Source organism: Octopus bimaculoides, chromosome 3, assembly GCF_046866305.1.
Source record: "Octopus bimaculoides isolate indiv1 chromosome 3, ASM4686630v1, whole genome shotgun sequence".
Taxonomy (NCBI): Eukaryota; Metazoa; Mollusca; class Cephalopoda; order Octopoda; family Octopodidae; genus Octopus; species Octopus bimaculoides.
The window spans coordinates 3734323-3759779 of NC_142930.1; the positions used below are offsets into that span (position 1 = coordinate 3734323).

A 25457-nucleotide genomic window follows, 5' to 3' on the forward strand; every position below is an offset into this window, starting at 1 on the left:
ATATATATTCATATGCATATATATATATATATATATATATATATATATATATATATACATACTAACATACATACTAGCATGCATATATATATGCTGCCTTTGGTAAATTATATGTGCATCTATGTGTGTACAAATGCGTACACATACACACATACATATACATATATATATATGCACGTTTGTATGTATGTATGTATGTATGTATGTATGTATGTATGAATGCATGTATTGCCTTTGGTAAATTGTAAGTACACGTGTATACATATGTATATACACTTACATTTTCATATGAAATTGCATATGCATTTATGTAAGTGCATTTATGGCAAAATAGATTATATATGTGTGTATATATATAACTATGTATGTATGTATTTGTGTATATACATACACACACGTGAATATATATAATTGTGTGTGTGTGTGTTTGTGGTGTGTCTGTACATGTATGTGTTTATAGATATATTCTATTGGGAATTTAGAAGTTTTCATCATGGCCTTTTTTTTTCTATTTATTCTAGTTTCTCCATTTACAGTTTCACCTCAAGAATAATTAATTCTTGTGAAAAGAAACAATACTTAATCTAGTATTGATTTCTCTTGACAGGGTAAATGGAAATCAAATAAAATAACAAAAAAGAACACAAAACAAAGAATCCTGTTCTGCTTTAGAAATGAAGTTTCCAACTTGAAACATATTCTGCTGCAAGGAGAAGAATCTTCTCTGTGTGATTAATGTGGATTGGTTATAGTCGTCTTAAACAAGTCTCTTTTTTCTGTTTTCTTTTTTGGTTGTTGATAAGATATTCCAATTATTAGAGTGCTAATGATGTCATTGAAAAGCTTTCTCAAGAAATTATGGCATTATTTATTCCTCTCCAAATATTCTTAAAATTAAAGTGAAAGTGCTAGAAATCCAATTGATAAAACACTTAAAAATGCAAAATAACATTAACAACAACAACAACAGCACCAACAACAATAACAATAACAATATGGAAAGAAAATATAGTCTATCTTAATAATAAACTTTGTCATAAATGAACAGTTGTGCGTCTTTCGAGAGGTGAAATGTCTATAAAAAAATTCCGAAATAAATTTTAGTTAACCAGTTGGTTCCTTCTTCAAGACTTTTATTTTTATGTTGGTTACATTCCTGGAGAATCAGTTTGCCAAAGAAGGCAGCAGTTGTTCCTAAAAGTAGCAGTCAGTCATGGAAGTATTTCATTCCTTATAGGGGCAGGAATGGTTGTGTGGGTGGGAAGTTTGTTTCCTAATCACATGGTTTTGGTTTCAATATCACATTTCTTCAAAGATTCATATATGTCCCTAAGAAAAGAGAGAAAATGAAGAATGGGGTGATGGTAGAGACAAGCTGTGTGGCACCTTGCCTGAGAGAGGAATTTGTCAGGATCATTTGTCTGAAGCGGCCAGAGGTGGTTTTTCAGTCAATATGTGTGGATGGTTCCACATGAAAAGCATTGGTGCTGGTGCCATGTAAAAGGCACCTGTGCTGGTGCCATATAAAAAGCTCTCACTACACTCTATAAAGTGGTTGGTGTTAGGAGGAAGGGCATCCAGCTGTAGAAACCAAACCAAAAACAGACTACGGGACCTTGACATTAAGAAAGGGCATCTAGCTGTAGAAACCATGCCAAAGCAGACAGTAAAGACTGGCACAGTCTCCAGGGCCAGCAACTCCTGTCAAAGCATTTATGATGATGATGATAATGATGAAATGAGTACTGCTCTCAGATCTGGGACACTGTCGCTGCTACATACAAAAATATTCCAGATCACAGACAAAGAAAAGTCACTTAACAAGTTGTTATGGCATCACATTCCAACTGACTGAAGCCACTGACCACAGGTCATTCTGTGTCCTCTCTTTGCCTTTTGTTTACCACTACTACTTTGGCCTCTACTTCTTAAATCTAGCTGTTCACAAACCACTTCCACTTCTCCTTTCCTCACTCATACTCTGTCCCCACAAAGTTCCCTTATTCATCCCTATTCTCAGCACTTCCTCTACAAAACATTGTTTCCTGTTGCTGCTGTGTTACAAATGTACAAGAGGATGAAACCACATTGATTTGACTTGTTCAAGAAGGCATGTGAAGGGTTTGGGCACGACCCCTTCTTCCAGATTCAGCCAATACGAAAACAGTCCTGGAGTCCTTACTGGAGTCCTGTTTTGGCCATCAACACAGTTTAAAGATGAGGAACAATATCATCTGTTAACCTATTCGTTTGGAACTTTCATTTCAATGTTTAGCAGCTACAAAGAAAACATTTTATTTCTAGAAGAGTGTTGTAGTTTGCTTGAAGCATTGTAGTATAGAAGTATAATAATGGATCATCATCATCATCTTCATCGTCGTTTAACGTCCGTTTTCTATGCTGGCATGGGTTGGACGGTTTGACTTGGGTCTGGAAAGCCAGGAGGTTGCACCAGATGCCAATCTGATTTGGCATGGTTTCTACAGCTGGATGCCCTTCCTAATATCAACCACTCCAAGAGTGTAGTAGGTGCTTTTACGTGCCACCAACATGGGACCAGTCAGCCGGTACTGGCATCGAGCATGCTCAAATGGCATTTTTTACGTATCACCGGCATGGGAGCCAGTCAGGCGGCACTGGCAATGACCACGTTCAAATGGTGCTTTTTATGTACCACCAGCATGGTAGCCAGTCAGGCGGCATGGGGGCCAGTCAGCCGGCACTGGCATCAACCACGCTTAAATGGTGCTTTTTACATACCACCGGCATGAGACCAGTCAGCTGGTACTGGCATTGACCATGCTCAAATGGTGCTTTTTATGTGCCACCACCACAGGACTAATGAGAAATAAAGGTAGCTTCTAACAATGCAGCAATTTTTAAGAAACCTTTATATTTCAGGTGCAAGGATCCATCTTTAGAAATAAAAAGCAAGGAAATGAGTATTTGTGTAGATCCTGCCATTTTGGAGGGCCCGATGTTTGTGCTAGAAGCAACAGCTTCCCAAATGCTTTCATTTTTATTTTAAGATGTCACAAAATGTCAGTTAATGATTTTAATCAGTTTTAACAAGATTTTTTATTTCTTGCACAGTTTCAATTGCAACATTTCATTCTTCGATTTCGTTTTTAATAGAAATATTCAACATTATGGCTTCTAAATTTTAAAATGATTTTTATTTGTACTTATCTCTTTTTCGGTTTCAAAAATGTTCACATTTGGTTCATAAATTTGGAAGGCAGCTGAATATTTTGTTGTTATATAAATATTCAAGAAGCTAAGCAAGCTCAATAGAAAAAGAATAACGAAAAATTACGCACAATTATCATCATCATCATCTTCATCATTTTTACACCCATCTTTCCATGCTCACACGCATCAGATGGAATCTGCTGAGGCAGGGTTTCTACAGCCAGATGCTCTTCCTGCTGTCAACCCTCACCTGTTTCCAGCCATAGCCAGGCATATCTTCACAGAATATTGGAAAATAAATGACACTGCTTCTATGGCAGTGACACTCATTTACAGCTATCACAGGGTTCCAACACAAGGAGGAGGCTCAAAAACACTCTCTTTCTCTCCCCTCTCTCTCTTTCCTTTCTTTCTCTCTCTCCCTCTCTCTCACACACACAGACATGCACACACACACACACACACACACACACACATACATATATATATATATATATACATATATATATATATATATATATATATATATATATATATATATATATATATATATATATATGTTAATTCATATTTACAGATTACAAGGAGCTCATTGCATTTGTTAACGATTCTTTTCCTATCTTCACACACATGAAGGTCTGCCATTATTATTTTCTGAAACAAAGATTATACAGAGTTAGCAAAAAATGCAGCAATGACCAAAAAAGGTTATGTCCTCAAATACCTTATGCACCCTGTATATATATATATATATATATATATATCATCATCTTCATTATTTTAACGTCTCCTTTGCAAAGTTTGCATGGATCAGACAGAGTCTAATTAGGGAGATATTTTCTATGGCTGCATAACCTTCTTGTCATCCAATTCTTATCTGTTTCTAAGCAAAGTAATATTTCCCATGGCCAAACATATTTTTGTGAGGTATTACAAATGAGTAACACTGCTTGTACGACAGTAGCACTGATTTACAACTGTCACAAAAGGCGAAGACAAGGAAAGACAAGCATATACAACATCATGCACACATACATACATATCTTTCTTCCTGTACTAGCTCTTTTCCCTGTCTTAACACTCACAATAACCCCACCAACCCTCCAGCTTCCTCTCTCTAATACTGCTGGCTCTCCACAGTTAATAATTCCATCTTTGAACTTCTCTGCATTATGATTTCTACCCTGATGTCTTTGAAAGTGCAGTTTATTGCCCGAAACCAATAATAGGAAGTATGGCACTGTATTTATTTAGACAACTAAGATGTCAGAGTTATTTCCCTTGCTTTTTTTGACCTCAATTAATCGATGAATCTTTTTCTAGTCCCTGGTGTGATTTTATTTAATCAAACTTTCCTTATTAAATAGATTGTGTTCACACTGATCTCACTTTTTGGTTTTCACCTTTTGATTTCCATTTAATGCATGTCTCTGAGAATTTCTTCCCAAGTTCTTAGACTGGCAAAGTGTAAAGGCACTCCTGTCATGACCAGCCCGTCTTTTCAGGATAATGTAAAACAACATTTTCTAATACGGTGAGCTGCCAGAATTGTCAACATGACATCCTTTCAGAGTTGATAAAATGAGTACCGGTCATGTACTTGGGTCGATGTAATCAGTTTACTCACCCTCCCTGAAATTGCTGGCCTTGTGTTTCAAAATCTAAATTCAATACAGTATTCCTTTTCTACAACAGGAATTAATATTTGAGGGAGATTTAGCTGCCATATTTAAAAGATCAAACAAGCATGTAGTTACTTTCTTATTAGTTCATAGACATCTTAAGTGTTTACACTTGTCATATAGGATGCTATCATACAAAGTCAACAAGTATTCCATTTGCTTACACTTGTTGACCTAAACTTCTCCCAAGGGTGTAATTTAGAAGGGTGGTCCCTATTACTCTGCCTTGCCTTTGATACAATCCACGAAGTTCAAGCCCCAAATTGTAGAGTTATGAACCCCAACAACTTCAAATAATTAAACTCACCTATTTTTTATCGTTTCAGCTTATGTTCCACAGACTACTTCTTCATGCTACTAGAAGCCATTCCTGGAATCAAGATACCAACTTCTGATCAACCAGTATGTAATTAAAATATTACCATATTTCATTAACATTGAAGCATAAATTGTCTGCATTATTTTGTTTGGTATCTCATGGGAGACATTAAACAATGACAAAACACATGTGTCTGTTATTGGCATAATGACCCTTGCAAGACACCAAAGAAAAAACCTCTTTCAACACGCCAGATACATCAAGAATCTTGCAAACAAAATACAAAAACGAAATTTTCTGCATTAAATAATCTTTTTTCTAATCAATTTTGGTTTCAGATAATTCTATATATCTTCATAAATAATATCAATTTTGTGTCTGACTCCCAGATAGTCGGTGCTTATCTCTGGTTCTGTGATGCAAAGTGGGTAATAAGAGATAAGTATTCCTTTAAGGAGGATACCAACCTGTCATTATTAACACTTCTAGATGATTTTGTTCATATTTGTAAAATCTAGTTGTCTTTGGGCATGTAGAATGATGTGTCTTGCTCAGAAATACAACAAAATGTCTGCAAATATTCGACTTGTTAAACTAAGGATTAATAACCATTTATACTCTAAGCACAAGGCCTTGAAAATCCTGGGGGTAAGGGGATGAGTCAATTACATCGACCCCAGCACATAACTGGTACTTATTTCATCGACCCCGAAAGGATGAAACGAAAAAGTTCATCTTAGTAGAATTTGAACTCAGAACATAGTGGCAGAGGCAATACCACTACGCATTTCATCCTTCACACTAATGATTCTGCCAGCTTGGCACCTTAAACTAAGAATTAATAAGGGTTTCAAATTTTTATCCCAAGTCCAGCAATTTTGGGAAGGGATTAAGTCAATTACATTGACCCCAGTGCATAACTGGTATTTATTTTAATCAACCCCACCCCAAAAGATGAAAGACATCATAGACTGAATACCTTATAGTATTCATTCCAGTTCTTCATGAGCTGAGTTTAAATCTTGCCTTGACCTAATTGATGAGTAAACGTCCCAAAACCTAGTTCCCGGGGTTTATTTAGCACTCCCCTAGTGTGTTGTAAGCATTCAAGGATACATTTCCAATTGAAAAGCATCTTGTAAACATTAGAAAATTACTATTTTTAAATCTCACACCGTGAGATATCAGCAACAGTACTTTGGAGTAAAGATTATTTGTCAACATAACATGGCAGTCCTGGTTTAGGACGAATGTTGCTGTAATTTATCCCCAGGAGACATCGTCTCCAGCTGGCTATTCGGCATGATCTGTGTCCTTACATTTTTGAACAAGGGAATCTAGCACCCCCACTCAGATCATGTTGTATAGCCAGCTGAAGATGATGTCTTCTGGGGCTAAATTACAGCAACATTCGTCCTAAACCAGGACTGCCATGTTATGTTGGCAAATAATCTTTACTCTACACCAACAACAGTTGACAAGTAGTGACAGGAGACATACAGACTCAAAAGTACACACTCTATGATTTATATACACATATATATATATATATATATATATATATCATCATCATCATCATCATCGTTTAACGTCCGCTTTCCATGCTAGCATGGGTTGGACGATTTGACTGAGGACTGGTGAAACCGGATGGCAACACCAGGCTCCAGTCTGATTTGGCAGAGTTTCTACAGCTGGATGCCCTTCCTAACGCCAACCACTCAGAGAGTGTAGTGGGTGCTTTTACGTGTCACCCGCACGAAAACGGCCACGCTCGAAATGGTGTCTTTTATGTGCCACCCGCACAAGCCAGTCCAGGGGCACTGGCAACGATCTCGCTCGAAAATCCTACAGGAGCCAGTCAGGCGGTACTGGCAACGGCCACGCTCAAAATGGTGCATCTCATGTGCCACCCGCACAAGAACCAGTCCAGGGGCACTGGCAACGATCTTACTTGGCTTGCCGGGTCTTCTCACGCACAGCACATTTCCAAAGGTCTCGGTCAGTAGTCATCGCCTCGGTGAGGCCCAATATACGAAGGTCTTGCCTCACCACCTCAGCCCAGGTCTTCCTGGGCCTACCTCTTCCACGGATTCCCTCAACTGTTAGGGTGTGGCACTTTTTCACGCAGCTATCCTCCTCCATTCTCACCACATGTCCATACCAGCGCAATCGTCTCTCTTGCACGCCACAACTGATGCTTCTAATGTTCAGCTTTTCTCTCAAGATACTTACACTCTGACGGGTATTCACATTGACATTACACATCCAACGGAGCATACTGGCTTCATTCCTTGCGAGCTTACGTATGTCCTCAGCAGTTACAGCCCATGTTTCACTGCCATGTAGCATGGTTGTTCGTACGCATGCGTCATACAGTCTGCCTTTTACTCTGAGTGAGAGTCCCTTTGTCGCCAGCAGGGGTAAGAGCTCTCTAAACTTTGCCAAGGCTATTCTTATTCTAGCAGCTACACTTTCAGCGCACCCACCCCCACTACTAACTTGGTCGCCCAGATAGCGGAAGCTATCGACTACCTCTAGTTGTTCACCCTGGAATGAGATAGAAGTTGTTTCCTGTTTGTTTGCAGTCTTTATTGCACCTGAACATCTGCCACAAACAAAAACTAACTTATATATATATAAATAAATATATATATACGATTGACTTCTCTCAGTTTCCATCTTCCAAATCCACTCACAAGGGTTTGGTCAGCCTAAGGTTATAAGTAGAAGACACTTGCCCCAGGGGACCCAGGTGACAAACAGTTGAACTGAACCCAGGACCAGGGGTTTGGGAATCAAACTTCTTACCACACAACCACACCTGAAATATTAAAAGCTAAACAAAATGCAAAAAAAATCATTCTTAGGGTGTTTTTCTTTCTTTTTTTTTTTTTTGGTAACATAGCAATGTTTTATACTGAGTTGGCATAAAGTGAGTTGAATAATGAAAATGTTGAAAATTGTAAACAGTGTGAATAAGAATGATTAGCAACACATTCAGAGATAAACGTGAAGTTGCTATATTCCAGTCTTAGAGTATTTTATAATCTTCAAAATATGTTTAGTCAGATGGGCTTTTAAAAATTTTTTTTTTTATATGCATATCCTGATAGCTGATATATTTTGTTTTCTTCAATGAAGAAAAAAAAAAATAAAAGCAAAACAAAAAAAAATGAAGGACAAAATAAGAAGCCAAAAACTAAAGACAATAATAATTATAATAATAATAATAACAACAATAATAACATCAACAATAAAATTAATAATAATGATAATAATAACAACACCAATAATAACATTAGTAACAATAATAATAATAATAATAGTAATAACAAGTGGAATGATGATGGTGGTGGTGGTGGCGGTGGTGGTGGTGGTAATGATAATGATGATGACTATGATACAGAGAGAAAAAAAAATATTTACTTTGTCATCGTTTCTTGAGGAATTTCTAAAGAGATAATGAATGAATATCAGAGATATAACTGTATAAATGTTTATGCACACACACACACACACACACACACATACACATACGTGTGTGTATATATACATATATGTATATACATACATATATGTGTGTGTATATATTATATGTATATGTATTTATATGTATATATATATATATACATACTTATATATATGCGTGTGTGTGTATTCATAAGGTATATATACTTACAATATTTATATCTATATTTCTATATACATACATACATACATATATATATATATGTATATATATATATATATATATATATATATATATATATATATATATATATATATATGTATAGAGAGAGAGAGAGAGTTATATATATATATATATATATATATATATAGTTATATATAGAAAGGGATAGATAGATAGATAGACATACAGATAGACAAATAGCAACATATATCTGTATGTATGTGTATGTATGCATGCATACATGTATGTATGGATGGATGTTTGTATGTATGTGTGTATGTATGTATGTATGTGTACATGTATGTATGTGTGTGTATGTATGCATGTATGTATGTATTATGTATGTGTGCATGTATGTATATATAACGTATTTGCTGAGAGACGTATGTAGGTTTCACTCACCGATGCTTTTTTCAAAATACCATAAAAAATGCAGAATTTGTGGGTTTATACAGATGGATTGTAAACGCAAATAACAGGTGTGTGGGTGTATGGGGGAAGACACGAGAAAAGAAGAACAGGGAAATATTTGAATAAAAATGCGTAACTATGAAAAAAAAAACGTGTTTTTTTAGTAATTTGAAAATTTGAATGTGGAATAGATGAAAATAACTAATGAAGCTCTCATCATTTTGAAAACTGGTTGATTTGATGGGGATAGTCTCCTCCTCCTCCGCCTCCTCTCCTCCTCCTCCCCTCCCCCTCCCCCCTCTAGTATTGACAACCTTGTTGCTATATATACATATATGGTGGCCGTCTGTTCTTCATGCTGAGTTTGATCACTTCCAGACATCCACACAGATTGCATATCCGATCTGGACCACCAAGAGTTGTAGATAAGTTCTGATCTTTGTGGATCTAAAATTTCTTTTTGAGGCCTCCATTAGATTCGCAGTCTTTCTGGCATACATTGCATCAAAAGATATGCACAGACATACACACACACACACACACACACACACACACATATATATGTGCACAGTCTGTGACAGACCATGTCTGTCTTTGGCTGGCCTCAAATCTCACCTGCGAACCCATGGAAAACAAACTTCAACCAGCTATTCTGATTATATGTCTGTGCACACGTTTGAATGTGGTGTGTGCCAGAGGGTTTGCAAATCCAATGAGGGTCTTAAAAGACATGTTAGGATCTACAATGAGCAGAAATTACCTGCAGGTATTGGTAGTGCAAATCAGAGGTGCAATCTGTGTGGGTGTTTTTTCAAAACATTGTCTGGTTTAAAAAGCCACATCAGACGCCATGAAAGGGCTAAGGTGTAGGTGCAGGAGGTGGTCAAACTCTGTGTAAGGAGTAGACAACCACCATATGTATATATATATATATATACAACTGACTTCTACAAGGCTACAGTACAACATAATTGTGCAAGGTGCACATGGTGGGACTGAACTCAGAACCATGTGGTTCAGAGGCCAACCTCTTATCACAAAGCTATGCTTATACTTATGAAAAGGTACATGTATATATATATATATATATATATATATATATATATATATATATATATATATATATATATATATATATATATATATATATATATATATATATATATATATATATATATACATATATATATATATATATATATACACACATATATATACATACATATATATATAGTGAGAATTTGAGAACTTACAAAAAACAAAAGACAAAGACACATGTGTAAACAACAAACACATGTATTAGTTTAACACTTGGGAAGTGAGAAAGTCTTTTATGTTTCGAGCCTACGCTCTTTGACAGAAAGGAACACAGAAATGAACAGGGAGAGAAAATAGAAAAAGATTTAGTGGCTAGCGATCTATCTTGGTGATCCTTTTATATGTATAGTAAATCCCCAAAAAGAAGAAGGACAAACACAAAAAACAGCAGCAGGAGGAAGTGGTACATGTAAAGTATTAGCAGACGCTTAGGGAAGGAAAACAAGGTGGTTTAATGTTTTGAGCAATGCTCTTCTTCAAATCTGTGAATTCCTTGTGATCATTGCCAGGGCCACGGATTGGCTCCCATGCCGGTGACACGTGAAAAGCAACATTCGAGCATGATCATTGCTAGCATCGCCTTACCGTCACATATGCCGGTGGCACATGAAAGACAACCGTTTGAGCATGGTCGTTGCCAGTGCTGCCAGACTGGCTCTCGTGCAGGTGGCATGTAAAAAACACCTTTTGAGCATAAGCGTGGTCTTTGCCAGAACCGCATGACTGGCCCTCATGCTGGTGGTATATAAAAAGCACCCACTACACTCTCGGAGTGGTTGGCATTTGGAAGGGCATCCAGCTGTAGAAACCTTGTCAGATCAGATTGGAGCCTGGTGCAGCCTTCTGGCTTACCAATCCTCAGTCAAACCGTCCAGCCCATGCCAGCATGGAAAGCGGACGTTAAACGATTATGATGATGATGATGATGATGATGATGATGATGATGGTGGTGGTGGTGGTGGTGGTGGTGGTGGTGGTGGTGATGATGATATGATCAAGTGTAAATTCTGGTGTGTTTATGTGATCAACATTTTGGTAAGTACTGGAATTCTTCAAAATGATTAGTTAGCTAAACGGTTATATTATAATTAAAATTCTTCTTTTCTTTGTTAACAGAAAGGGAAGGTATGCAAAATGCCTCTTTTAATTTAACCAAAGTCTTCATATTTTCATGCCTGATTAAGACATTTCTATTCAATTCCTGTCTTCAAATTCATTCCTTTTACTCACTCTCCTCCCCTACCACACACAGACGCCCACACCCATTGATAATATTAAAGCTTTAATTTCATAAGCAATGCTTCTAGCAAAATCTTATTAACCCAGCAATTGCTTGCAGCTTAATTGCTACACACCTAAATTGTCTCCATTTGGCTCCAATCAACATCACATTACACAAACCAGCAGTTATCTACAAAGCAACATCTGTTCATTCCCTGATTGTTATAACCAAAATACATAGCTCACTACTTCTGAATGATTTTCTTTGCAGTTTTAACGCTTCGTTTTGTTTTGAAGTCTATACCTTCATAGAAATGCCTGTTCATACAAGATGCAGCCAGTGTCTTGTTATCTATATGAAACATCATCATTAGAAATAAATTTTGTTGTTGTCTCTCATCATGATTTTCATTTTCATTTCAATATTTGACAACAGCCACCAAAGATGGCGATTGGAAACTCACAGTTTCGTAGTTTATAATAAATTAACTAAAATTTCATTTTATAACATTTTATACAAAAAGCATTGCTTATGAAATTAAAGCTTTAATATTATCAATGGGTGTGGGTGTATGTGTGTGGCAGGGGAGGGGAGTAAGTAAAAGGAATGAATTTGAAGACAGAATATTATTCAAATAAATAATGCTAAAAAGAGAACAGAACGAATATAAGAATGCATTAGAATTAGAACAGGAATACATACGGATTCATCTTCTGAAGTGTTGAATTTCATGATTTAAAAAGTCATAAACTGAAATGAACTGTTGTTGTTGGCGGTGGTGTTGTTTTTGAGCTATGGGTCATACATAATTGAGTTGACTTATACATTATTTACATTTGATGGATATTTGTCCTCATCTTGTTTGTTGTTAGCACAATGTTTCAGCTGATATACCCTCCAGCCTTCATCAGGTGTCTTGGAGAAATTTCGAACCTTGGTTCTCATTCCTAAGGTATTTTTCGATGTTATTATTATTATTATTATTATTATTATTATTATTATTATTATTATTATTATTATTCAGGTCACTGCTTGGAATCGAACTCGGAATCTTGGGGTTAGTAGCCCGCACTCTTAACCACTATGCCATATGCCTGTGTAATAGTTAAGAACGTGGGCTACTGACCCCAAGATTCTGAGTTCAATTCCAAGCAGTGACCTGAATAATAATAATAATAATAATAATAATAATAATAATAATAATAATAATAACAACAACATCGAAAAAATACCTTAGGAATGAGAACCCAGGTTTGAAATTTCCTCAAGACACCTGATGAAAGCTGGAGGGTACATCAGCTGAAACGTTGTGTTATCAACAAACAAGATGAGGACAAATATCCATCAAATGTAAATAATGTAAATAATGTACATAATTCCTCATCTCTTAAATATAGAACTGAGTTGACTTATGATCAAAGTTGTTGTTGTTGCTGTAATTGTTTAACTGCAGATGAATTATGACTGAGAAGACTTATGATCGAGATCTTTGTAATTGTAGTTTTTTTAGTCCCTGGTCAGCAGTGATTGGACTAATATTGAACCATTTATACATTCCTGCAGATTTAATTATGAAGATGCTAATCACTGTTGTACTTTTGTCATTACAAAATAACTTCTTCTTTCAAGCAAATGATTGTTCATAACACACACAGAATTCATTAAGGAAAGGAGACTTTGAGACACTGGTGTTTCAACCTTATTGACACCTCAGTCAAAGCTACTCTGGACTAATGAATCTAACTTTATTTGCCAATGAGGAAATACAACAGCGGTTAACATTTTCACAATTGAAACTACAAGAATGTTTTAAGTACGAATATGTATGTCATCACTATGATTCTCGGTGCTCACCTTGCACATGAGAATTTACTAATATTGGACAATTTCTGGTTTATACTTGACTATTGGTAAAACAGTGGAGATGTCTTATAGAATAGCATTTCGAAATAAATGCTATTCCGCAACTAGTTTAACATGCAAGTGGTATGAATTCACATGTTAACTGAAATTATTTTATATTTTATCATTCCAAACATTAAATTAAATAAATGTCACAAATATGTTTGATTAATTCAATTAAAAGAAAATGTATTAAATGAACAAGTTATTTATCTGTAGATGAATTATTAATGAATTCCATCATATCTTAACGTAATGCTCGTTATTCTACAGGTATTAATTTGCCAAGCTGTGAGCACTATCTACCACATCTAGAAAATCTATTTTGTGGAATTCTGAAACCCAATTCAGAAGAGAGTCCTCTCTCATCATCTTATAACTATTGAATAAGAAAATAAGAAAATCCATGAGATGCTGTATGTGTCAATAAATTTAATTGCCATGAAAAGTTTTTAAAATCTGACATTCCAGAGACATGTCTTTTGACCGTAACAACCAAACTTACATACCTAGAAATTGTCTTGGATTTTCTCACTATGGTTGTTAATAGGAGTTGCCAGCTTTACTCTGGTGAATAACAAACTAAAACATTATTCTACTCACTTCCTACAAAACAATCCTTGGTGTTGTGGTTGGTTAAAGTAAATCAATATTATTCTTATCAGTCATATTATACTTATATCAATAATTTTTCTGTTTGCAACAATAACAATTGCAGGAAAATGTAGAGAGGCAGAAAACAGGAAAAAAAAAATTGCTGATTGTGATAAATCTTGTGAAAAAACAAAATGTAAAGGAAAATTTTGTATGAAAATGATGACGATATCAACAACAACAACAATAGTGGCTGAATCATAAGTGAGCTAACTGAAGCAAAGAGATAATTCAGTTATGAAGACTACCTGTGTATGAGACTGACTGACTGACCAGCAGACTGACAGATCGACTGACTTTATGTGAAAATTGTGTTTTTACTTTGTTTTGTTTTTTTGTTTTTCATTGAACTTAGAGCAAAGCACTTCATCTTGAATTCCTTCTTGAAAATATTGAATCTCAACTCGGAATAAAGAAAGATATTTTGAGGTAAGGTCAGCAAATCTACTTCAGCTTGGAATGCTTAATACCTGAGACAATTTTTCAATAACAACATCAATAAACCAAAGGAGTGTAATGTTATAAATGTCAACTTTAACAATTAAATATCTCTTGAAATAAATTATCCAATATGACAGAAACTACTTGAGAATAATGAAGTCTTGCATTTTACGTGAAACCTTAGATTGTAGTAATACTAGTGTCAGATCAGCAGTGACTGGTCGGCCTAACTTGCTGCCTGGTATCACTCAGTCTTTGGGTATTTTTAATGGCTTCCACTCTCCAACAATCAATCAACCATCTCTCTAGCCAGAAAAATAACCTGATATCCCTACACACAGCTGACTGGTGTAGTAATCCATGCATCACAGAATTCCCCACCATCTGCCCACACATCTTGGCCACGCTTCAAAGATCATGAGTACTGCTCTTCTGCACATGACTAAGTCATAAATCTAAAAAGAACTTCCGTTCTTCTCTTCACTTCAGTTCGACAGAGTTCTGTTTTATTTATTCCCCAAAAGGAACCGTCTTTTCACTGCAAGTGTATATGGATCTGCACAAGAGAACTCAACACTGCAGCACAATAAAATACTCATTAATTTTACAGCAGCAATTAGTGTGTTAGTCATGATCATCAAAGTATCAATCTGATTCTCTTCTACGTCATGTGACAATATCATCTCTTAAACTGATTGATGTATGTCTTCACAGAGTGACCCATGGGATTTCGATCATACTAAGGAGCCTAAAGTATGGCATCACTGCCCTGTCTCCCTTAACTTCTCCAACAAACGCAACTTTACTTTTTCTAATGTTGTTTGATATTTTAGATAACTTGTAAAATTTATCCTGGATAAGGTGCTTTTCCCAAGACATTAAAAATGGCACAAAGCTCGCATGAGTTGGTGCCTTCCAGCATAGTTTCAAGACTTTTGGTTCGTGTTCAGGAAGAAAATTCTTAAAACAATAGAGATTCAACCACTGAACAGAAGAAATTCCTTCTGATAGTCTCTGAGAGTAAAGCAGCAAGCTGGCAGAATCAGTAGAGTGCTTGGTGGCATTTGGTCTGTCTTTGCATTCAGAGTTCAAATCCAGCTGGGGTTGACTTTGCCTTTCATCCTTTCAGTGTGGATAAAATAAATTCCAATGGGACATTGGGGTGTCGATGTAATTAATTTGGCCCTTCCTTGAAATTACTGGCCTTGCGTCACACTTTGAAACCAATATTCTCTGAGAGTGAAGTTCTGGACTGGTGATGCTTCAGCTCGTCAGGTATCTTTTAGGCATCTGTGACTCTCACAGAGAAGATTACAAAAATGAACAAAACCATTTCCTTTTCAATTCTTCCTTTCAGTTTTGCTCATTAATGGCTATTTGTTTAATTACCAATTGTTTTGTCATAAACTTAAGCATTCCTAACAAACATTTGTTGGTTGTACTCTTAACTGTTACTTCTTTAATTTATTTTTTTTTATTCTTTTACTTGTTTCACTCATTTGACTGCGGCCATGCTGGAGCACTACCTTTAGTCAAGCAAACTGACCCCAGGACTTATTCTTTATAAGCCTAGTACTTATTCTATCAGTTTCTTTTGCTGAACCGCTAAGTTACGGGGACACACCAGCATTGGTTGTCAAGCAATGTTGGGGGGAAAAACACAGACACACAAACATACACACACACACATTTATATATATATATATATATATATATATATATATATACGATGGGCTTCTTCCAGTTTCTGTCTACCAAATCCACTCACAAGGTTTTGGTCAGCCTGAGTCTATAGTAGAAGACACTTGCCCAAGGTGTCATGCAGTGGGACTGAACCCATGACCATGTGGTTGGTAAGCAAGCTGCTTACCACACAGCCACTCTTGCACCTAATTATAAATTTCAATGTCCATCTATTAGCTCTAATTCTTCCACTGTTTCACATACAATCTCTTCTTCATATAAGACTGACCACAATGCAAGACCTTATAGTTATATGTTCCAGTTGGAATATTTTGACTGACTTTCCATCGATGGAGGCAGATGCTGGAGAGTAAAAGTCATCTTCCAGTGAGCAAAGTTCATCATCTGATTCTTCCTTAGTTTATCAACATAATAAATCCTCATCAACATAACAAATCCTATATATGTATATATATATATATATATATATATATATATATATATATATATATATATATATATATATATATATATATATGTAGATATATATATATACAATCTACTAAAAATTAATATAACCAGCCAAGTGCAATGTGATACCATAAAGGTAAAATACAATGCAGCACAGCATTAAGAGTATTTTAACTCTTATTTATAGCAATTTAGGTACTTTGGTACCCTTAGTGACAATTGTATATTACCTTCATGAATATTATGAATATATATATATATATATATATATATATATATATATATATATATATATATATGCATATTTATATACCTAATGTCTCTCTCTCTCTCTCTTTCTCTCTTGCTTTCTCTCAATATATATTTATTTATTTATTTATTTATATATATATACTTATTAGGAAATAAATCAAACTCTTTAAACGCCTGACTACTCCCCGTGGGAATTACATTTCAAACAAATCTCTTTTCTCAATTTTGACACAAACTTGTTAGAGGATAAATTTGATTTAGGCATACTTTTTACCATATTTATTGTCATCATCATCATCATCATCATCATTACTTTAATTTTAAGAAGAGGAAATATGTTTACATCATCCCCGTAGAACATTCAATTTCAGGAAACCAATTCCATAAAACTCATTTCACAGAACTGTCACCTACAATACTTTAATTCATCAAAACACTTTTGCCATCACTTTTCGTAATAAAAACCTTCATTTATAACAGTTTATTTCCTAAAAATAAAAAGATCTTTTAGATTATTCTTTATTTGTCACTCATTTGACAATCCTTAATCATAATTAGTTTCTTTGAAAGGCAAAAAATTCTTGTATTGAATCAGTTCTGTAACATTATTGGCATTTATTTTATTAATTTATTAACCATTAAAAAAAACAAACTGAAAGTTAGAAATAGTCTGGTGATATTGGAACTAAGATACAAAGACAAACTTCTGAAGATAAAAGGCAATTTGTTTCATGGTTACAGTTTTTGGCTTTGCAATTTTTGATTGCAGCCTTAAAAAAAGAAACAAAAAAAAAAACAAAACATCTTTCCACATTTTATTGGTTGACAAATGTAACACATAGCATGCACTGGTGCAAACTATGATGATGCTAACTGACATAAAAAAGGGTGGTGCTCCAGTATGACTGCAGCAGCAATGCCGAAAAGAGTAAAAGAAAAAAAAAACATTAAATGCATGAAGACGGCGGTACCATTAACTTCACTAGTTACTGGTTCTCCGTTGGTCGCAATGACGTAAGTTCAAGTTCGTCCAATCAATGGAACCGTCTCTACTCATGAAATTAACATGCAAGTGGCTGAGTATTCCACAGACATGCCTAACCCCTAACGTAGTTCTCAGAGAGATTCAGCATGACACAGAATGTGACAAGGCTGGCCCCTTTGAATTACTGGTACTACTCACTTTTGCCTGCTGAGTAGACTGGTGCGGTGCAAAATAAAATGTCACTCATTTGACAATATACATACACATACATATATTTATATAGGTGTAGGAGTGGCTGTGTGGTAAGTAGCTTGCTAACCAGTCACATGGTTCCGGGTTCAGTCCTACTGCATAGCACCTTGAGTGAGTGTCTTCTACTATAGCCTTGGGCCAACCAAAGCCTTGTGAGTGGATTTGGTAGATGGAAACTGAAAGAAGCTCATCGAATATATATATATATATATATATATATATATATATATATGTATGTATGTATGTATGTGTTTGTGTGTCCAATGCTGCACCCCCCAGCATTGCTTGACAACCGATGCCGATGTGTTCATGTCCCCGTAACTTAGCAGTTCAGTAAAAGACCGATAGAATAAGTACTAATCTTACAAAGCATAAGTCCTGGGGTCAATTTGTTCGACAAAAGGCAGTGCTCCAGCATGGCCAGAGTCACATGACTGAAACAGATAAAAGAATAAAAGAGTAAAAGAATATATATGTATGTATGTGTATATATATATATAGGTTATGAGAGGTAATGGTGTCAGGTAATGCTGAGTGAGTGCTATGGATAGACCATAGCTAAGCTTAAGGTTCAGTGATTATGCGAATAAGGGGTCCAACATAGGTCATATATCAGCGTGTGTATATAAGGATTTACTTTGCGTAATGAGCTAAAAAAACTAAGGCTGTGTATAATAGAGAATATTTATAAATAGAATGTCTTACAGCTGTTTCCAGGATATTTATTATATCCCTTCATCGGAGACGGTGTGAGAGGATGATTAAACAATAGTTATTCTAGATAAGATATGAAATAGAGAGTGAAGTGGAGGAATGAAAATAGATGTGAGATATGCAGGGATATTGTATTTGTAGATCCATTATTTAGGCAGAATGGGATACATATAAGATTCCAATACCTTATGAGTAAATTTCGCTCTTCCAATTTTACTCATAAGGTATTGGAATGTTATATGTATACCATTCTGTGTGTTTCAACAGTAGCTCCATGGCATTTTTTATATGACACCCTAGGCCGTTTCCCTCTGCTTCGATACAGTCCTGGCAACTGATCAGACCTCTCCCACCCTTTCTTCTGGACATGTACAGCCTATTGGTGTCACTCTTAGAGTGAAAGATTCCATGTACTGCCAACATTTTTCTCGTCTTGGTATTTATTTTCTTCATTTCTCTCTTTTACCAATATATAATTCCTTTTCTATCATTATTATTATTATTATTATTATTATTATTATTATTATTATTATTATTATTATTATTATTATTATCATCATATAATTTGAACTGCAGCTAGTTCTAACCAACTTCTGAAAAGGTAACTGTTAACATTGAAATCATTTTCTACCATTTTTAAAGAATCTAGTCAATTAGAGGAAATCATTGGAGAGTCCAGATGACAGTTCTTTTGCCAGATGAGGTGTTCCATTCAAAGCTGTCAATGGCTAAAGCCAGAAAGTTCCTTGAATGCTCACCTGTTGCCAATATGACAAGATTAACAAGAGCTGAAATTCAATCATTTCACAAGAACCTGTATTTTTCATTCACATTAGTATTAACTAATCTTATAATAATAGTTCATCTGTACTTTTAATCATGGAGACAACAAGGGGCAACATATAAGAACACACGCACACATACACACACACATGTATATATGCATATATATATATGTATATATATAAGCGAAATCGTGATGGCACCTGTACCAGTGGAGCGCTAAGAGCATCGTTCGAGCGTGATCGTTGCCAGAGCACCAGCCGCCTGGCTTCTGTGCCGGTGGCACGTAATAGCATCATTTCAGTGTGATCATTACCAGCGTCGCCTTCCTGGCACTTCCTGGCACTTCTAAGGGATAGATATATCCACAGGCACTCCTGGTAATTACCTCAGTAGGTATAGTCCTTGGTAAAAGTGTACATTTAAATACAAAATGAGGTGACCCTTAACAGGCTGCCTAACATGCTAGAAAGGGCAGTCAAAACGTCCAAAACCATATTTAAGAGCAATTTCGAAGGGAATGAAAAATAAAAACTTTTACCATGTTTTTTTATAGCCAGACTTAGGTTTCGAACTTTAAGTATCAAATAAAATAATTTGCTAGGCGACGTTCTCATCAGTGGGTACGTGTCTCACCATTATATATTATAATTTTTTAAACTCACCCCACAAGGGTAGTTTCAGTCATCAGTAAATAAAAAAAAATGCCAAATAACTTCAGAAATTACTAAAATCATATTCTTAAAATAATAAAGGGTAGCAAAATTTTAGAAACATTTCTACCAGTGGCCTAGGATGTATATAAAGTCAAGGAAGAAAACTATGAACAGAAAATGTATGAGACTAATACATAAGCAGACAACTAAAATAGAATAAGTAAAAGGAAAGAGAAAAGAAGGAATATTAGAGAATGAAAGAGAGGAGGGAGGGGAGAGAGGGAGAAAAGGGGAGAGAGGGAGAAAAGGAGAGAGGGGAGAGGAGGAGGGTGAGAGAAAAATGTAAAAAGAAATGAATGGAAGTAGCAAAAAAAAAATAAATATAAAAGGATGAAAAACATAAAAATAAGAAAATGTAGAATTTGAAAGAAAAGAAATTGAATTTGTTCTGATGCACCTGCTTTTTATATTTTTTGTTTTGTATTGTTTTTGTCTTTAACTAATCTGTATTTCTGTAAGAATTAAGTTTTAAAGGAAGAAAAATTCTTCACAATCTCTTTTAAGATAAAAATGTTACTTGTAAAAAAAAAAAAAAAAAACGAAAAATTAGAACAAAAACAAAAAAAAGACTTTTGCATTAAGTCTGTGTCTTGTCTTCTGTCCAAACAGTGTTTCTGAAGTTCTAAGTGGAACCATTGATGAACAAATTCTCATGATTTACCTGGCTCTCCTAAAATGGAAGGTAAGTTCAGTCATCATTCTTCCTTACCATTTTTACTTTTCTCTTCTTTTTCCATCTCTCTCTCTCTCTCTTTCTCCTTTTCTCTATATTTCTTTATTACTTTCACAATATTGCTCAACATACAGACACAGTTAGACACTCAGATGGGTCAGACAATTCATTGAGCCAGATTTCCAATGTTGTGGAGATGCATGGCTTAGTGGTTAAATAGTTGGTCTCACGATCACAAGATTGTGGTTTCAATTCCTGGACTGGGTGATGCATTGTTTTCTTAAGCAAACCACTTCGTTTCACATTGCTCCATATCCACTCAGCTACGAAATGTGGAAAGTTCTGCAATGGCCCAACATCCAGTCCAAGGGGAAAATATATGTGTCATAGAAACCAAGAAAGCAGCCCTTTCAGTCTCGATGAGTTAGGAAGGAGCTTTGTCCTTAGCAATGCAGATACTTTACAAGAACTTGCTCTGAGCACCCCCTCCTCCAACCATCATTCCTTCATACTTTAACACCTCATCTTTCGGCATTTGGTTGATCCCAACCTCTACCAGTGCTTGTTGTACCGTGAGCTGTGCGGTGACTTCAATGGTGCAGGTGGCACGAAGAAGGCAGCATCTTCATGCTGTAAAATGTTTGGCATTAGAAAAGGCTTTTAGCTGTAGAAACCATACCAGGCACTGGAACATAATGCCATCCTTAGATGCCTCGGATCTTGTCAAACAAGCCAACACAAGCCAGCATGGAGCACGCACATTGAATGATGATGATGATGATGATGATGAGCATGAGGATGATGATGATGATGATGATACATGCACACACATGCACACACACACACGCACACATGCAGGCGCACATGCACACACACATGCACACACACATATACACACACATATATATTTAAAAGCACCCATGAATTGATGGGCAATAAGGTGTGCTTGTGAAAACCCTATGAACCAAGTGAAGTCCTAATTGTGGCTGATACCAGTGCTGCCTGACAGGAACCCATGCCAGTAGCATATAAAAAGTATGACCAAATCCGGTGCCACCTGACTGGCACCTGTGCAGGTAAAAAGCACTATTCAAGCACGGTCAATGCCAGGCCCACCTGACTGGCTCCTGTGTTGGTGGCATGTAAAAAGACCCCACTACACTCTTGGAGTGGTTGGCATTAGGAAGGGCATCCAGCTGTAGAAACCTTGCCAGATCAGATTGGAGCCTGGTGCAGCCTCCCGGCTTGCCAGCCCTTAGTCAAACCATCCAACTCATGCCAACAAGGGGTTGTTGAAAAGTTCCTGGATTTGGGTAAAAGAAAATACAGGAAGATCAGTTAATTATGGTTTTATTTAACATATTCCCCTCTCAGATTCACACACTTATTGGTGCGGCTCTTAAGTATTTCTAAGCCCAGTAAAAGAACTCAGAAGGTTAGGTCTCCAGCCAGGCTTTTCATGACACCCTTAAAGCCAGGAACTTTTCAGTACTCCCTCATATGTGTGTGTGTGTGTGTGTGTGTGTCTGTGTGTGCGTGCGTGTGTTTGTATGCATATCATAACATAATCATATGATCATGTGACCAACCATTCTACCAGATGTTGTTACATATCACAGGTCACAATGCACTTTACATTGTTTTAGCCTTCAAATGTTCCCTAGGTGAGCAGGCCAACATTCCCCCCTGATCGAAAGGGGGACTGGGGCAATGTGAAATGAAGTGTTTTGCTCAAGAACACAATGCACCACCAAGTCTGTGAATTGAACCCATGACCTAGAGATCATAAGCGCAACAGCCTAACCCCTAGGCCACGCCCCTTCACATCATAACATTATATATTGCTCTTTTACTTGTCTCAGGATTTATTCTATGTAAGCCTAGTACTTATTCTATCAGTCTTTTTTTGCCAAACTGCTAAGCTCATAAATTATAAGTAAAGACAAGGATAAGCATGAGTTTCTTAAGAATCAAAACTGAGTAAAATAGAAAATGGAGAAATATTTCTGAACAACAATTGACTTCCAACCATTAGTATTCATTAATTCAATGCAATACATGAGATGCAGTCTCTTTGTATTGAATTAATAAATAATAATTGATAGAAGTCAATTGTTGTTCATATATAAGAGTGGCTGTGTGGTAAGTAGCTTGCTTACCAACCACATGGTTCTGGGTTCAGTCCCACTGCATGGCACCTTGGGCAAGTGTCTTTTACTATAGCCTCCATCTGACCAAAGCTTTATGAGTGGATTTAGTAGACAGAAACTGAAAGAAGCCCGTCGTATATTTATATATATATAAAAGCACCCACTACACTCTCTGAGTGGTTGGCATTAGGAAGGGCATCCAGCTGTAGAAACTCTGCCAAATTAGATTGGAGCCTGGTGTTGCCATCCGGTTTCACCAGTCCTCAGTCAAATCGTCTAACCCATGCTAGTATGGAAAGCGGACGTTAAACGATGATGATGATGATGATATATATGTATATATGTATATATATATATATGTATATGTTTGTGTGTCCTTGTTTGTCCCCCCAACATCGCTTGACAACTGATGCTTGTGTGTTTATATCCCCGTAACTTAGCGGTTCGACAAGAAAGACCGCTAGAATAAGTGCTAGACTTACAAAACGTAAGTCCTGGGGTCAATTTTCTTAACTAAAGGTGGTGCTCCAGCATGGCCGCAGTCAAATGACTGAAGCAAGTAAAAGAAAAGACAAATATGCTGAACTGGACTGTACTCTTTCACCTGCTGTACTCTTTCACCTGCTGTACTCTTTTACCACAACTTTCTCTCACTCTTACTTCCTGTTTCTGTTGTACTTGTATTTCAAAGGGTCAGCTTTGTTACACTCTGTGTCACGCTATATCTCCCCGAGAACTATGTTAAGGGTACACGTGTCTGGAGTACTCAGCCACTTGCACATTAATTTCACGAGCAGGCTGTTCCGTTGATTGGATCAACTGGAACCCTCATCATCGTAACCGACAGAGTGCTAGGAGGAGGATATATATATATGTATGTATATATATATATATATATATATATACATATATATATATATATATATATATATATAAGGTTGAGGAGGGTATTGGATTTAACCAAACCCAAAAGATACAGGTAATACCGAGTAAGTGCTGTATACCGGCTAATTTTGCCCCTTTCGTTGTATGAACAAGATTGGGGATTATAAGTCGTGTATTAGCGTATTTCCAACTTTACCATTGCTCTCTTTATCCTTTTATATATTTATACATATATATATATATATATATATATATATATATATATATTTATATACAACAGTCTTCTTTCGGTTTCCGCCTACCAAATCCACTCACAAGGCTTTGGTCGGCCCAAGGCTATAGTAGATGACACTTGCCCAAGGTGCTACTCAGTAGGACCGAACCCAGAACCATGTAGTTGGGAAGCAAACTTCTTACCACACAGCCACTCCTGTGCCTGTGTTATGTAATATTAACACCAGATAACTTAAAAAGAAAAGTTATGTTGATGTGAATGCAGAAACCAGGTAAGACGTACTTCACAAATGTAATCTGTAAGCAGAACGGTAAGAGACAGACAATGATGTTCTTTAATTCAACGTGAATATCTTCTGCCATTGTTGTTTATTTATATTCCATCAATGGAGCTCTGGTTTCTTTGTCAGCATCCAATTCCTCTTTATAGAAATATTTTAAATAATTAAAAAGGCAAGATAACATCTCTGCACCTCTCCCGCTCCCCACACACGAATATAATATACATACATCGTATTATTATTATTATTATCATTATTATTGTTGTTGTTGTTGTTGTTGTTGGCAACGACAGTATTGGTAGATCCTGTAATGTCCGATGTCCACAATAGTTTCGTGTGCATTCATTTCTTTCATAAACATGCAGAGGCTGGAAGTTCTTTGAGTTCAGATATTCTCTTCAGATTTTTATGAAGATACCATTGTGTTTGCTTCATTGCAAGCTGTTCTCTATGGAAGTGGAATTGGTATTTAGTGCTTGTCTTTCTATTTATTTATTTATTTTCTTTTTTTGAAAAAAATATGATTTCAGAGAGAAAGTAATGCACTTAATGTCATGATACAGCATAATAATACATTTACATAACACATCATCAGCGTCGTCATCATCATCATCATCATCATCATCATCAAAAGCATTGTCATCATCTTCATCTTTTAACATCATCGTCATCATCACCACCACCACCACCACAACCACCATTATCATCATCATCATCATCATCTCCTATCCAATTGGGGAACCTATATGCCAATGAAGCCAGGAAA

The 25457-nt window shown here is 36.1% G+C and overlaps 1 protein-coding gene across 1 annotated transcript in view; it reads left to right on the forward strand.

Annotated features, from left to right (window-relative positions):
• Nucleotides 1-25457, forward strand: part of LOC106875233 (uncharacterized) — a 201723-nt gene that overhangs the window by 131573 nt on the left and 44693 nt on the right. The window contains exons 6-8 of the mRNA XM_089348486.1: nt 5201-5276; nt 14527-14600; nt 21078-21150. Coding sequence (XP_089204612.1) covers nt 5201-5276; nt 14527-14600; nt 21078-21150 — 223 coding nt within the window. The remainder of the gene's footprint in view (nt 1-5200; nt 5277-14526; nt 14601-21077; nt 21151-25457) is intronic.